General features: G+C 40.5%; 1 protein-coding gene across 2 annotated transcripts in view; it reads right to left on the bottom strand.

Annotated features, from left to right (window-relative positions):
• Positions 1–16072, bottom strand: part of RIT2 (Ras like without CAAX 2) — a 269088-nt gene that overhangs the window by 189302 nt on the left and 63714 nt on the right. For both annotated transcript variants that reach the window (XM_030567456.1, XM_030567457.1), the window contains exon 2: positions 4853–4909. In XM_030567456.1, coding sequence (XP_030423316.1) covers positions 4853–4909 — 57 coding nt within the window. The remainder of the gene's footprint in view (positions 1–4852; positions 4910–16072) is intronic.

Below are 16072 nucleotides of genomic sequence, written 5' to 3'. Positions count from 1 at the left end.
GCTTGAAATGCATTTTCTGCACACTTCCATGAATCAAAAAGTGACTAGTTGAGGTGATTTGATGGCACTTTTACAGGAATTTAGCCTGTTTTGTTTTTGCTGTTTGTTGGGGAAGCCTACTTTGTTAACTGAAGTCTAACAGCTGTAGGTTAGTATGCCGTGAAAATAGATTACTTGACTCCTGTCATAGATTTGGGGGTATGTCTCATTCAGAATCAAGGCGACAATAAGCAAAGAGTTTCTCTCTCTCTCACAAACACACCCTTCCATAGCAATAGGTATTATATATCCCAAACTGCACAAAGAGATGCTGTGATGGGAAAACTAATTAGGATAAATTAGCAGCCTACCACTTTATACCAAAGAACTTTCTTCCCAAACTTAGGCTATGTCTACTCTAGACTTGACAGCCTCACAAGCTGCACCACTGCAGCTGCGTCACTGTCTCTGCCAACGAGAGAGAGCTCTCCCGCCAGCATAATTAAACCACCCTTAATGAGCGGCCGTAGCTATGTCTGTGGGAGAGTGCCTCCTGCCAACATAGCACTGTCCACACCTGTGCTTTTGTCAGTAAAACGTATGTTGGTCAGCAGTGTGAAAATACACACCCCTGACTGACAAAAGTTTTACTGACAAAAAGTGCTAATGTAGACAAAGCCTGAGAGTGAATGGTTTCTGAGATTTCAAATACAATAATAATTGCATTTATACAGTGTTCCCAGAGCTATCAAGCCAATGCTTAGAAACTACACAGATCTGTCTGACCAGGAATATTTCTATTTAGTTAAGCTGATATTGCCTGCTTAACTCAAGTCTGAATTTGCATCAATAAATACAATAGTTATCAACTGGCTCCATAATGTTCCAACCACATTCCTGGATGACATCAGTAGGGATATTAGACATAGCAAATCCCAGGCCATTGGAAAAAAGCCACAGTAGTTATCAGATAATTCTTCCTCAGTTGATTATGTCAAACAGCTGTTTGTTAATTTTATTCCTCTGTATTTCTCATTTTACACTCTTGGTACTTAATTGTTCCAGATGTGACTAGGAGTTAAACTAACATAATGTGAGACAAAATATTGAGCCAGATTTTCAAATTGTGTAAAAGATTATAGCTTCATTGATTTTAGTGGCAGTATCCTGATATACACCAGCAGGGGACTTTCCAGTTGTCTTGTGGGATTTCTGGTTTCACTAAAAGGAAAGCATATGGGGTGTGACATACCCAAGGTACAATCTGAACTGAGGAACAACTGTGTCCTCTCAGTTCTACAACTGGGGGTGCCTTTTACATTGCTTTGTTGTGAGAGCTACCACTCCTGGTTTGCTCTTATACCGCCCCCAGCAGCTACTCCCAGTAATAGTGTATGAATTCTGCAGCCAGCCACCCTCGGATTACACTGCAGAGCAACATCAGCAAACCAGTCCCAAACTTTCCCCCAAAATGTATATCTTGTATTGCCCAGCTCTCTCCCGCACAATACAAGCTCATACAAAGTCTGTCATTTTATTAATCAAAAATGAGATGCACAAATCCTCTTATCTCAAGTAGGGGTTCTCAAACACTTCATTTCAACTTCACTGGTTTAGATAAAACTATAAAACAAGTGTATTAACTACAAAATGATAGATTTTAAGTGAATACAAGTAATGAGGTTAAAGAGTTAGAATAGATTACAAGAAAATAAAAGTAAAATGCAACTAATGCCTAATTTAATAACTACATGAATTCAAAGCAAAGTCTCCCTCACCACGTGTTTCAGTAAACTTACTGGCTGAACTTCTTCAGAAATCATCAGTGTCATCTCTGGAATGAATACGCTGTGAAACTATGAAAGAAAATTGATGTTTACAGTGCTATTGTCATTACTGCTTTCCTCTATGGCTGCAATATATGGATTATTTATCAACACCATCTAAATTGCTTGGAAAATTCCACCTAAAGTATCTATAGTGGATAATGGCAATTAAATGGCAAGATTTAATTCTAAACACCAAGGTCCTTGAATGCCTCAAGATCACAGGCACTGAAGCTATCATAGTAAGAATGCAACTGAGATGGTGCAGTCATGTGGTCTGTACGTGTGACAGTAGAATACTGAAAAGAGTCTTTTACAAAGAATTGCAGACTGAAACCTATTTTAAGGGCAGACCAAGCAAACATTACAAAGACACTCTCTCAAGACCAACTTCCAATCTTGCAAAATTGACCTCAGCACATGGGAGCTCTTAGCCCAAGACAAGATCTAATGGCAACAGTTCTACCATCTCATACTGAAACATTTTGAGAGCTCATTGACTGCTGCAAACAAGGAGAGACCTTACTTCCTTCTAGATCCCTGTTCACCCTAGTAGGGTGTGGTTCACAGACTCAACTTGTTATCCAGGTGAATCCTAAACATAATTAATGACACAGGAGAAAACTTAACCCTTGTCCAACAAAAGAAACTATTAGCTATTGCCTTTATCCAGAGAGCAAAGAAATGAAATGATCTGGAAAGAGTTAAAAATGAAAGGAATGAAGTACTCCCAGTGGACACTTCCAAGTTTCTGCTTTCATGCTTTCTTCTTTATAGCCAGATAAACATGTGCTTTCAGCCATCTGTCAGTACAGAATGTCCAGCGAAGGTAATCCGAGGTGATGGATGTACCCAGTGGATGTCCAAAGAGAAGTCTGCATTGATTACTCACTGCTCCTTTTAAAGGTGGTACCTCTAAGGTCTATAACAATGCCTGACCTCTTCAGAACCAAACAGTAGTAACCAATGAGTAATGAGAGTCAGAACATTTGTAACAGTGATTGGAAACAGCAATTAAAAGTAACAATAAGCAGAAAAGATGGGGCTGCATTGTGTGTAATCCTTCTGGGAAGTGGAGGCACTGCTCTTGGACAGCACTGCCTGTTCAGCTAGCTTTCTTACAGAGATAAGGGGAGGGAAGAGGCAAAGATGTGACCCTGGTACAACCATGCTTCAAACTAGCCTGGTGTTACAGGAGAGCTCTAGAAAAGAGAGATTTCTTTATACTGATAAACAGTTAATAGTTCAAATTCTAGTAGATGGCATGCAAGACTATGCAGCATAGATCCTGGATTTTGAAGGTCTAATAAAACTTCTTGTTGCTAGGCACTCTAAATGTGCAGCTCTTAACTCCTCACGCAGAAGGGAGCTCACGCTGCACTCTTTCAACCAGATCTGCTCCTACTGCTCATGCATTCTCTGACCCCCAAGAGGAAATCCAGTGGAATCAACCAGAAGTCCTCAAGGACTTCTTTTCTTGCTCAGTCTCTTCCCACCCTGGCTCAAAAATGTGATCCTTAAAACAGATGCAAGTTTCTAAAGATGATAGAATTGAAAGCATTCTCCTGGATGAATTTCAACCCTTTATTTATTACGGGACAAATTCTCTGACATAAGTCCATTGACATCAAGAGAATTAACCCAGAAGAGAGTGTGACCCTATGCTGCATTTATAGTGCAGTAAACCCAGTACTCATAGTTATTTTTTCATAAAAACAGCAACAATGTTTATCGTGATAAGAAATGGTTTGAAAATAGGAAAGCAACCCTTAGAGGTTGAAAAGAACAAAGATTCCAGTGGCACCTTAAAGACTATCAGATTTATTTGGGCATAAGCTTTTGTGGGTAAAAAAACCCCACTCCTTCAGATGCAAGACCTTACATAGAGGTTGAGCATTTTGTCCCCCTGATGGAATAATACAGGATGTTGAATGGGCCTTTTCCACCAGCAAATTCTGCCCTTGCTAACACATAGCAAGCATTAATTAGATTTCATGGCTTCATTCACCTTTAGGTAAAAGAGTTTTCTTTCACAGTGTTTCAGGACTGGCATCACAAATGCAGAGCTGGCCTTGAGTATATGATGGATAATGTTTTCATCAATTGTGGCATTCTGTGATAGCAAACTCCTCAGGTAGCAAAACTTCACCACAGACACAAGGGGAACATTGCTGATCTTAATAATTGGGTAAAGATGTGCATCACCTGAACTGTTTGGTACAATACTTCAGCTTTCTTCAGGATGATTGTAAAACCAAAACAATTGACTGCACAAGTGAAGTGATCAGTTATAAATTGAACATTACCAGCTGAGTGAGCAATGAGTGCACAGTCATCAGCGAATAAAAGAGCCTTAATAAGTAAATCTACTTCTTTCATGTGGGCATGGGAACTGATGGGAACAACTTCCCATCAGTGCAGAACTGGATAAATATTCCTCTGTCAATGTCCTGAAATGCATCCATCAAAATATGTGAAAAAAAGATGGAAAAGAATGTGGGAACCAGCATGCAACATTGTTTGGTGCTATTAGTGACAGAGCAAGGTGGTGGTAGATATGGCATGCCACTTTTAACCACTTTAAAATCAGGTGCATTAAGACCTAATGTGAAAAAGGTGAACACTGCAAAGCAAGGATGCAACAGCCTTCAGTGGTCATGGGCAATCTTATCGGTCCTACATGTAGCAGTGTTTATGGTTCTTGTAGTAATATGACCTCGCATACACGTGTTCACCAATAGTGTTGGCTGAATCCTCATACATCAACATCAACATGACACTCCCTCATTTCAGGACCAACTGTCTATCACATGACCATGACACAGTCAAATGAGCATCAAACAAATATCATTCTTAATATGAGAGTTATAACTCCCAGGCACTTCGCAAAGCATTGTTGGGTGGTTGCCACTGCTCTGCCATTCCCATCTTGCTAATTGCAAGGGGAATTCTAGTATAGAAAAGGGATCCTAGCATGTACAGATTGAGAGTAAATCTCAAAGCAGCCAGATTGGATGGAATAAAGAAAAAAAGAAATCCGTACTCACCTATGGTTGGATCATGATAATCAGGAAACCGATGGCTTATGAACTGCATTGTCATAGCTGGGGAGGAGAAAAAGAAAGAGGTTACAAAAAAAAAAAAACAGTGAAGAGATAGGAGGGGAAATGAAGCAGAGGGAAATGTAGGCAGAATTCAGAAACCCAAACAGCAGCCTGGTCATAAATAGTCCAAGCACTTTGCTGATATTTGCAATTGCACACGAGAAAGTTCGATTCATGTTGTGTGCCTTTCTTTCCAGACTGTTTGTCTAGCCTTTGTAGATGCCAATCACTAGAGTAATATAAAACAGGACAAGAGGATATCCTCTAGGGGACAATCTTGTAGCAGGCTGAGACAGGTTGATAAAAATAGCTTGTGAATGTCTTAACTTGGTCTTAATTGGGGCTACCCAGGGGACAATTATTGGCCAACTCATTCCCTTTGTGAAAATAATGCATGGGAACGATTTCAAACAATATGAGTTTCAAGTAGCATCAGGGTCTGCATGCCCCACAGAACAACAAGGGGTTTTGGAGATTAAAACTAACAGATCCATGCACCAAAGGGACATGGGTCATCAGCTCTCCAGGCCCCAAGTGATCTACTGTCCTTGTAACACTACTCTTCTCCAAAGACAGATTCAGCTGTGCAGATGGAATGTTAGCTAAGTTAAAGTTGACCCAATCAGTATTAATTTACCCATAAAAATGTGTGGGGTTAATGGAGAACCAAAGCTGCCTCTTGGTGATCCCAGACCATGAACCACAGTATATATGGATTATTAAACCTGTGTAATGTCAAAGGAAGAGCTTATACAGGATGAGAGGATAGGAGGAAATGATGTCAAAGTATCTCATACATATAAAGGTCTTTATAGGCTTTCCAGACATTAATAACTTATGCGTGTGAGGTAGGAAAATACCTCCCTTTCGCAGATGGGGCAATGAGGAACAGAGAGTTTTAATGAAAAATCTGTGGGCGTTGTGTTAATATATATTTAAATATAATAATGGAAAAATACAATAGTAAACATTATGTTCATTGAAATACACCTCAGTTTCTTCTTTTTTAAAAACTTTATTGAGCAGCTTCTCTATTAAAAGGTCAGAGGGGAGAATGATAAGAATGTCTATTTAGTATCTGGTTGAATACTACATAATACTTTGGCACTGGCCAAATATCTCCCTTAAGCAAAACTGTTGCTCATAGTCTCCCAGTTATATAATAGCCCACTCCTACTCTTAATCAGGTGCTCCATGAGGTGTCTCAGTAAGGGAACCACCATGATTAAGCATGCCTTATTAAGTAAAGTATTAAGAAAGTATCATCAAATGGAGACATTGTTTTAAATGTTGAAGAGAAAAATAAATGAGGTCCAAGAAGAGTCCTTAAGGTGAATGTGTAGCAGACTTTTCTGATACACTCCTTTTCTAGCAAAACTTCATTATCTTATATGGATAATCCAGAACTGTACAAAGGCTTGCTCTACACTACAGAGTTAGGTCAACATAAGGCAGTTTATGGCTACCTAATTATGTCATTGTCTACACTATAATGCTGCTTCCATGTAAGTAAGTAGCCCTCTGCATCAACATAACAACTCCACCTCCATGAGAGACATAGCACTTATGTTGATGTAGTTAGGGGACACAGTGTCTGTGTAGACACTGTGTTACTTACATTGGTTATTGGCTGTCAGCCCTGAATGAGGCTCCCTCCTCCCCAACACTGACAGCCCAAGTTGTCAGCTGGGTGCTGGGCTCACAGCTGGGGCTTCTGGCACTGATAGCTTGGAGTGTCAGTGCCAGGGTGTAGGGGGAGCCCAGCTGTGAGCCTACATCTGGCTGACAGCGGGGGAGGGGAGGCAGCTCTCAGCCCCTTGCCTACAGCTGAAGTTGTCAGCCCCAGGGCTGCTGGGCTCTTGTTGTCAAGTGTCCCACAATGCCCCACTTCAGTTGGTGGAAGCACTCTGGGCGAGACAGTGCACCACCCATGGAAGGAGCAAGCGTGGATGTGAACCACCATTTTAATTACTGCAATGACTGTATGGCGACTTAAGTCAACTTAATTTAATAGTGTGGACAAGCCCAATGTAACATCAAGTATAGTACCCAATTTCATATCTGATCCTTCTTGCAAAAACGAACTCTCGTTGAATACGATGCAGGAGACAAACCATCCTTCTTTACACTATATGGAATCCTCCCATCAGATTATTTTATGCATGAATGTTATCCACTAATAAAAGTTTTAGAAAATTCATTTCAGGCAGCCAGAAACTAACTCATATCATTTTGTGGTGGTGGGTGTTTCCTGAGGGTGAAATTGATCTCTGTGCAGATGGCCAGCAACATGTAAGTCACACTTAAGCCTTATTTTAAATGGTACATAACCCTCATGAAGACTATCAGAACTAGCCTGAGTTTCAGCTTGCTTGGGACAATTGATATTGGAGTGACTTCTGTTTGCCAAGAAAGTCTGGATGGGGTCTGAGATCCCATCAATGTCACCCCTTGCTTAGACACAGCTGTGTTGATAAATCTCCTGATTTTATAGCAGCCCGTAATATCTAGTGTTTCATCAGTGTCAAAGAGATTGCATGAGGATCTCATCTTTCATTGAAAAGAAAAAAAGTAACTTTCTAGCCCTAAAGGTTGCAGGGAAATGGTTGAAACTGTGAAGTGAGTTGACCATAAAGACTCAGAACCAGAAGGCAAATAAAACAAAATCAAAGTGATTTAAAAAAAAATCTCATTACTTTTAGTGGAGCTTAATTCATCATTTTTGAATGTTTGCAGTTGGCAATACATCATATTGTAACATAATTATACCTAGCTCTTATCATCAGCACATCTCAAAACACCTTATAAGAGGGATCAGCATCATTAATCCTATTTTAAAGATGGGGAAACTGAGGCACATGTCAGGGCAGCAAGCTGCCCAAGGTCACCCAGTATACCGATGCCAGGAATATAACTGAAGTTGCAAGTCCAAGTCCAGTCTACCAGACCATGCTACCTCTCCTAGGAGACATATCATACATGCCCCTATTCAAGGGCTGAATATAGTGTCTCTTCCCTGGTCCCACTTACCTATTATGGCATGTTAAATCAAAAATGAGATTCTACCCAAGGTATCTTGAATGGCAGAGCAGATAGCCATTACAGCATGCCTACTTTGAAAATTATTTATGTAAATTATTCAGAATTGCATTACTTTGTTGAAATACTCTTTCCTGCACTTATCTTAGGGAATCATGGGTTAACAAGATGCTCTGACAAAATGTTACAGAAAGGCCAGATTAAATATTTATTACAATGTTAATAAAATATTGCTTATTTAGGGTAGACAAATATAAATGTTAAGGAGCAACATTATAAATTCATAGCGACACATAAAGGATAACTGTTTTAAAAAGCTCATTTAAAGTCCACATGGGTGAATAAAACAACATGCAGTTACACTAATGTTTTCAGTCTTGTGTGCCATCAAATGCATTACTTTTTGAGTACTGTATGTATTTGGGTACTTCCCTATCCAGGCCACCTGTTTTTAACCCAGCAAGGTTTTTAGACACCTCTGTCTGATAACTATTTGGTGGCCTGTGAGAAATAAGTTAATGCCCAATGTAATATTCTCAGTTAGTTATCAGACATGGAACCACTGAGATCCATCCCATAAGTTTCAGGCATACAAGTTTTATTGCAACTTTTCTGAGATCACACACTGTCTGCACAGCAGGAGCCAACTAGTTCCATTCCCTTGTGTGTGCTATTGCCAGCTCTCCTAAAGAGAGCAGGGTATTTACTCAGTGGTTTGAGCATTAGCTTGTTAAACACAGGGGTGTGAGCTCAAGCCTTGATGGGACCAGTTAGGGCAAAATCAATACTTGGTCCTGCAAGTGAAGGCAGGGTCCCTTCCAGTTCTAAGAGATAAGTATATCTCCATATTTAAAGGTACACTCCATTAATCCAGTGGACCAATGTCCACATCACAAAAACTGTTCTGAGAACTGCAACAATTGCTGAAATTCTCACCAGAAGCCAAGGACTCAGGATTAAGTTTTCCATGGACCGGCCCAAAGGCTGTGCCCTAGTTAAATCCATAGCACAGGATTTAAGTGGAAATTTTATTGTTCATAGATTAAAATGATTCTAATGTCAGAAGAGACCACTGTGGTCATCTAGTCTGACCTTCTGTATAACACAGGCCACAGAATTTGACCCTAAAATTCTGTTTGAACTACAGCATATCCTTCAGAAAAACATCAAATCTTGATTTAAAAATTGAAAGTGATGGAAAGTCCTTTCCAAATCTTGGTAAGGTGTTTCAGTGGTTAATTACCCACGCAATTAAAAATGTATGCCTTATTTCCAGTCTGAATTTATCTAGTTTCAGTTTGCATAGGGTCATAGGCATTGTACTGGCCATTTACACTAATGTGCAAGAAGACTGGATTTACATTGTCATTTCTAGATTTTTTCCCTCCCAAAAAAGATTGAGGCATTCTTCTATGAGGTAGCATTGAAATGTGCAGTGCCCATGTTAAACCTGTTAAGCAGTTACATAGTGAACTTTAGTCTTTTAAGAGTCAAATTCAATATAGGTATAAAAAAGCACAACTCAGTTGGAACCAGTCAAATGATAACTGGGAATCATTTAAGAACAACTTACCAGATGCCCAAAAAGGAACAATCCAAAAATGGAGGAAGAAGGCTGTGCTGGTTAAAAAAACAGACCTAGTTTAGAGGGAAGTGAAGGCAACTATAATAATAATAAAATAATAAATAATAATAATAATAATATATAACAAATGGAAAAAAGGGGAAGTTGATACTAATAAATACAAATCAGAAGTTAGGAATAGTGGAAAACTGATAAAGGAAGTAAAGGGACACAAAGAGAAATATTCGGACAGCAGAGATACAAAAATAAGGATCAGAGGGGTAGCCGTGTTAGTCTGGATCTGTAAAAGCAGCAAAGAATCCTGTGGCACCTTATAGACTAACAGACGTTTTGGAGCATGAGCTTTCGTGGGTGAATAAGGATATCTTAGAAAAAAATAAAGAGTCTTCTAAATATATCAGGAACAAAAAGAATCCTGACAATGGTACTGGTTCATTACTAGATGGAAATGGTATGCTTATCAATAATAATGCAGAAAAGGCAGAAATATTCAATAAATATTTGTGGTTTATATTTGGGGAAAAAATGATGATAAAGTGTCATTATATGGTGATGATAATACTCTTTCTAGTCCATTACTATTTCTGGGATGTTAAACAAAAGCCACTAAAGTTAGACATTTTAAAATCAGCAGATAATTTGCATCCAAAAGTTTTGCTGGACTGTTTGATTTTCAATACGTCTTGGAGCACTGGAGAAGTTCTAGAAGATTGGAAGAAAGCTAATATTGTGCCAGTTTTAAAGGGTAAATGGGACGACCTAGGTAATAATAGGGCTGATAGCCTATTATCGATCCCAGGTAAGATAATAGCACCACTGACATGGGATTTGGTTACTAAAGAATTAAAGGAAAGCATGTAATCAATGAAAATCAACATGGGTTTGTGGAAAATAGATTATGTCCAAACTAACTGAAATTGTTTTTTTAATGAGATTTCAAGTTTTGTTGATAAAGGTAATAGTGTTGACTTAATATACTTAGACTTCTCTAAGAAGTTTGACTTGATACTGCATGATATTTCATTTTGATTAAAAAACTAGAACAATATAAACAATATAAAATTAACATGGCACACATTAAAAAGTGGCTAAATAATAGATCTCCAAATGTAATTATAAGCTGGCAATTGTCATCAAGGGTTGTGTGTTTCCAATGGAACTTTGCAGGGATCAGTTCTTAGCCCTATACTATTTAGAATTTTTATCAGTGACCTGGAAGAAAACATAAAATCATCACTGCTAAAGTTTGCAGATAACACAAAAATTGGGGAAGTGGTAAATAATGAAGAGAACAAGTTGTAGATTCAGAGCATTCTGAATTGCTTAGTAAACTGGACGCAAACAAACAATATGTGTTTTAATATATCTGAATGCAAATGTACACATCTAGGAACAAAAAATGTAGGATGTACTTACAGAATGGGGGACTTTATCCTGAGAAACAGTGCCTCTAGAAAAGATTGAGGGGGTCATGGTGGATAATCAGCTGAACATGAACTCCCAATGTGATGCGATAGCTAAAAGAGTGAATGGGATCATTGGATATTTAAGGCTTGTCTACATTACCTGCTGGATCGATTGGCAGCGATCAATCCAGTGGGGATCGATTTATCATGTCTAGTATAGATGCGATAGGTCGAATGCCGAGCACTCTCCTGTCAACTACAGTACTCCACCAGAGCGAGAGGCACAGGTAGAGTCGACAGGGGAGTGTCAGCAATTGACTCATCACAGTGAAGACACCGCGGTGAGTAGATCTAAGTATGTCGACTTCAGATATGCTATTCATGTAGCTGAAGTTACGTAACTTAGATCGATCCCCCACCCAGTGTAGACCAGACCTTAAACAGGGGAAACTCAAATAGGAGCAGATAGGCTATTTTACCTTTGTATTTGGCACTGGTGTTACTGCTGTTGGAATTCTGTCCCATTCTAGTGCCCACAATTCAAGAAGAATATTGATAAATTGGAAAGGGTTCTGAGAAGAGCAGTGATAATGATTGAAAGATTAGGAAACTTGCCTTACAGTGATAGACTCAAAGAGCTCAATTGCTTATCTTAAAAAAAGAAGGTTAAGGAGTGACTTGATCACAGTCAATAATTATCTACCTGGGGAACAAATATTCAGTAATGGGCTCTTCAGTCTAGCAGAGAAAGGTATAATAAGGTATAAGCAATGGCTGGAAGATGAAGCTAGACAAATTCGGAATGGATATAGGCATTCATTTTTAACAGTGAGGGCAATTAACCATTGGAACAATTGGATTCTCCATCACTGACAATTTGAAATCAAGACTGGATTTTTTTTCTACAAGATCTACTCTAGGAATTATTTTGAGGAAGTTTCTATGGCTAGCATTATACAGGTGGTCAGACTAAAGGATCACAATGGTCGCTTCTGGCCTTGGAATCTATTAATTGAGCCTGAATCAGTTTCCCCAAGGCAGTCCCTGAACCCACTGAAATAAACAGGTTTCTTCAGTGAGGGTGGGATCAGAGCCAAAGTTCTTCTCCAGAACAAATTAATTTCATATGCTAATAAGAAAAATGTATGTGTTCTATGATGTTTTAAGTAAATATTCTTGTCTCTCTTTTTCTCCTTATTACCTGCCTTCCTCCCACCATTCACACACACACACACACACACACACACACACACACACACACACACACACACACACACACACACACACACACACAGAGTCCCTAGCCAAACCCTGATCAAACATGCTCTGGGTCTGACCAAATTACTCTGGAGCTTTGTGACAGGCAGGTCCTGTCTCAGGGCTGACACTGAGGTGGCTTTAGAGCCCTTTCCCCCTTTCAAAGGTTGTTTTGGGGTTTTGGTAAGTCATTGTGAATGGTGGAGTCTTGTCAGCTTTCTCCATCTCAGCTACTCGGTAACAAGAGTCAGCTCCTTTCAAGGTACAGCAACTTTCCTCCTGGTTGCCACCTTTTCCTATTACCAGCTCTATATTCCAACACCTCCCCCATTTCAATTCCTGGGGAAAACACTAGGCAGACGATGATACAAAAGCCTTAGAAAATTTCAAAAGGACCCTGTCTTGGGAACAGCATCTCTACAGCTTGATAAATTTATGGAGGAGATGGTATGGTGGGATAGCCTAATTTAAGCAATTAATTGATCTCTGACCATTGGCGGTAAATATGTCCAGTGGCCTGTGATGGGATGCTAGATGAGGTGGGATTTGAGTTACTACAGAGAATTCTTTTCTGGGTGCTGGCTGGTGAGTCTTGCCCACATGCTCAGGGTTTAGATGATTGTCATATTTGGGGTTGGGAGGGAATTTTTCCCCAGGGCAGATTGGCAAAGGCCCTGGGGTTTTTTCGCCTTCTTCTGCAGGATGGGGCACGGGTCACTTGCTGGAGGATTCTCTGCACCTTGAAGTCTTTAAACCATTATTTGAGGACTTCAATGGCTCAGACATAGTTTAGAGGTTTATTACAAGAATGGGTGGGTGAGATTCTGTGGCCTGCGTTGTGCAAGAAGCCAGACTAGATGATCATAATGGTCCCTTCTGACCTTAAAGTCTATGAGTCTATTTAAGCTTGCTCCTCCAGTTGGAGAAGGCTCTGTAGGTGTATCTATTTTGGTAGGGACTGAGCCCAGAGGCACTTGTTGGCCTTCTCCAGATTGGGATGAGGGAGTGTCCCATCCTAGGTTCAAAATAATGAACAAAACAGCAACATTTTACAAATCTATAAATGAGGAGCATTTAACTCTGATTTATTCCACACACGAAGCAATGTATTAAAATAAGACTTTAAAATGGAATGATAAAATGGAATAAAAGGATGAGCCTGATATTTAAATAAATACATATACATGCAAAAGGGTCACTAAAAATATTTATATAAAAATACTCTTATTTAATCTGTTGCAGTTATTATGAAATGTTTTGAATTGCAAGTCACCCTATAGATATTTAATGAATATTTTATTAAGTTTTGAAAAGCACTTTATTTAAGTGGCACATGTTTATCACATCGGCGCGAATATAAGTAAAAGGATCACTGTTTCAGATGAATAGATATCTCCTTTATATTTATCTGTAGCTAAGTAAATGCAAATGTTCTCAAATGAACAGATGCAAGCTTGATATGTAGCAGTAACTATCTAACTATAATGTTCACTTATATTTTCAAAATCAAAAATATGTGCTTTTCAGAGCCTGGAAATACCTTTTTATTCCCATTTCCAATTATTCTTATCAAATTTTCATTTGTTATAATCAATAATTAAATGTTAATTATCTCCCAATAGTTCTTATAATTGCTGTACTTGTACATGATCTGCATATATATTAAGCCTGTTTTGACACTACACTGTATATAATTATTCTCTATGAATGATAATGTTAATCCTATCTACTTATTTCTACGGTTTCTACTCACCTACACCTAGTATTTACTTCCCTGTCCCAGCAGGCAATTATTATGTTGTGGAGAAATGTTAAGACAATATTGTTTATTCTGAAACGTTGCAATTCAATAATCAGAGGGGTAGCCGTGTTAGTCTGTATCCACAAAAACAATGAGCAGTCTGGTGGCACCTTAAAGACTAACAGATTTATTTGGGCATAAGCTTTCTGTTAAGGGTGCCATTGGTACCATCTGTGGTGGTTTTTATTACATGGATACTTAATCTCTGTCTTCCCATGTTCTCTCTTCTCATTCACTGTTCTATCCCCATTCATATCTTCTCCCAACCTCCTGTACGACTCTGCCACCTATATTCATCTGTCTCCATATTTTGCCTTTCCCCTCACAAAACCTTACAATCTAAGGGAGGCGGGGCGGGGGGGGGGGAGAAGGGGGGAGGTGGTCAAGATAATAATTGGACTCATCTTGGCAATTCAGTGAGTTTCTGTTTGGTTGGCTTTTTATTTGGTCTTTTTAGGTATATAAAAGACCCCAGTTGCTACTCAGCATAGCTGTTACTAGTCTGCTCATTTCTTGGAGATGTCTACAGTGGAGGAACTAACAGGAGGACAGGAAGGTGAGTGCCTCCCCGTCACCTGTCAGCTGTTAGGCGTATGTGTATTCAGATATATTATACAATTGACAAAAGAAGGTGTACAACAGAAATTTTCACCTATAGCTGGAGTGACCCTGTCCACTTACCCAGCCATGGTGGCACCTGTCCCAGAGGACTGGGCCTGACTCCCTGCTCTGGGTGTTGTGACATGGCATGCAGAGTCATGTAGCTCTGGGACCCCATGCATCGTGTTGCAATGCCACTCATTCAAATTTCTCTCTCACGATGGCCAGGCAAAACTGCAATGCTGTTACAGTTCTGTGCACCAGGTTGTAATGCCCAAAGTAGGGAGCCAGGCCTAGCTGCACAGAACAGGAGCCGCTGCATCTGCGTGAGTGTGGGGTGGGCTTACTCTGCAGCTCCCGCCTCTCCTCAATGACTTACCATTCCACAACATCACAAAACATGGCTCTGGCATTGGTCACTGTAGAAATTGGCTTTGAGGAAAAATTTGAATGAGAACAAGTTAGTGGCCTAGCATATCAGCTCATAGAATCATATAATCTTAGGACTGGAAGGGACCCAGAGAGGTCATCTAATCCATTCCCTTCCACTCATGGCAGGACTAAGTATTATCTAGACCATCGCTGACAGGTGTTTGCCTAAGCTGCTCTTTAAAATCTCCAATGACAGAGATTCCACAACCTCCCAAGACAATGTATTCCAGTGCTTAACTATCCTGACAGGAAATTTTCCCTAATACCCAAGCTAAACTGCCCCTGCTGCAGTTTAAGCCCATTGCTTCTTGTCCTATCCATACAGGTTAAAGAGAACAATTTTTCTCCATCCTCCTTGTAACCAGGGCCAGTGCAACCATTTAGGCGACCTTGGCAGTCACCTAGGGTGCTAGGATTTGGGGGGGCGCCATTTTCTTTGGCAGCGACTGCGGCGGGTGGATCTTCGGCCACCCCGGTCAGTGCCAGCATTTAGGCAGAGGAAGCTGGGGCAGGGAAGCGCGGGGAGGGCTGCCTGCAGCAAGTAAGGGGCGAGGGGCGGCACACAGGGGAACTCCCCACCCCAGCTCACCCCTGCCCCGCCACCTCCCCGAGCACGCTGTGGCCACTTCACTTCTCCCGCCTCCCAGGCTTGCGACGCCAATCAGCTTAGGCGCGGCAAGCCTGGGAGGCGGGAGAAGTGAAGCAGCGACGGTGTGCTCTGAGTGCTCATGCGTGGAGCAGAGGTGATCTGGAGTGAGGGGATGCCTCAGGGTGGAGGGTGGGGAGCTTCCGCAAAGGGGGTGCCTAAGGGCGGAGGGGGGAAGCTGCTGTGGAGGGGAGGGCACCTCAGGGCGGGGGTGCAGCGGGGGAGGGCACAAGGTGGAAGTTTTGCCTAGGGCGCGAAACATCCTTGCACCGGCCCTACTTGTAACAACCTTTTTGTACTTGACAATGGTTATCATGTCCTCCCTCAACCTTCTCCAGCATAAACAAACGCATTTTTTTCAAACTTCCCTCATAAATCATGTTTTCTAGACCTTTAA

Source organism: Gopherus evgoodei, chromosome 6 (genome assembly GCF_007399415.2).
Source record: "Gopherus evgoodei ecotype Sinaloan lineage chromosome 6, rGopEvg1_v1.p, whole genome shotgun sequence".
NCBI lineage: Eukaryota > Metazoa > Chordata > Testudines > Testudinidae > Gopherus > Gopherus evgoodei.
The sequence above is the reverse complement of the archived record's forward strand: the minus strand, read 5'-3'. Positions and strand labels throughout refer to the sequence as shown.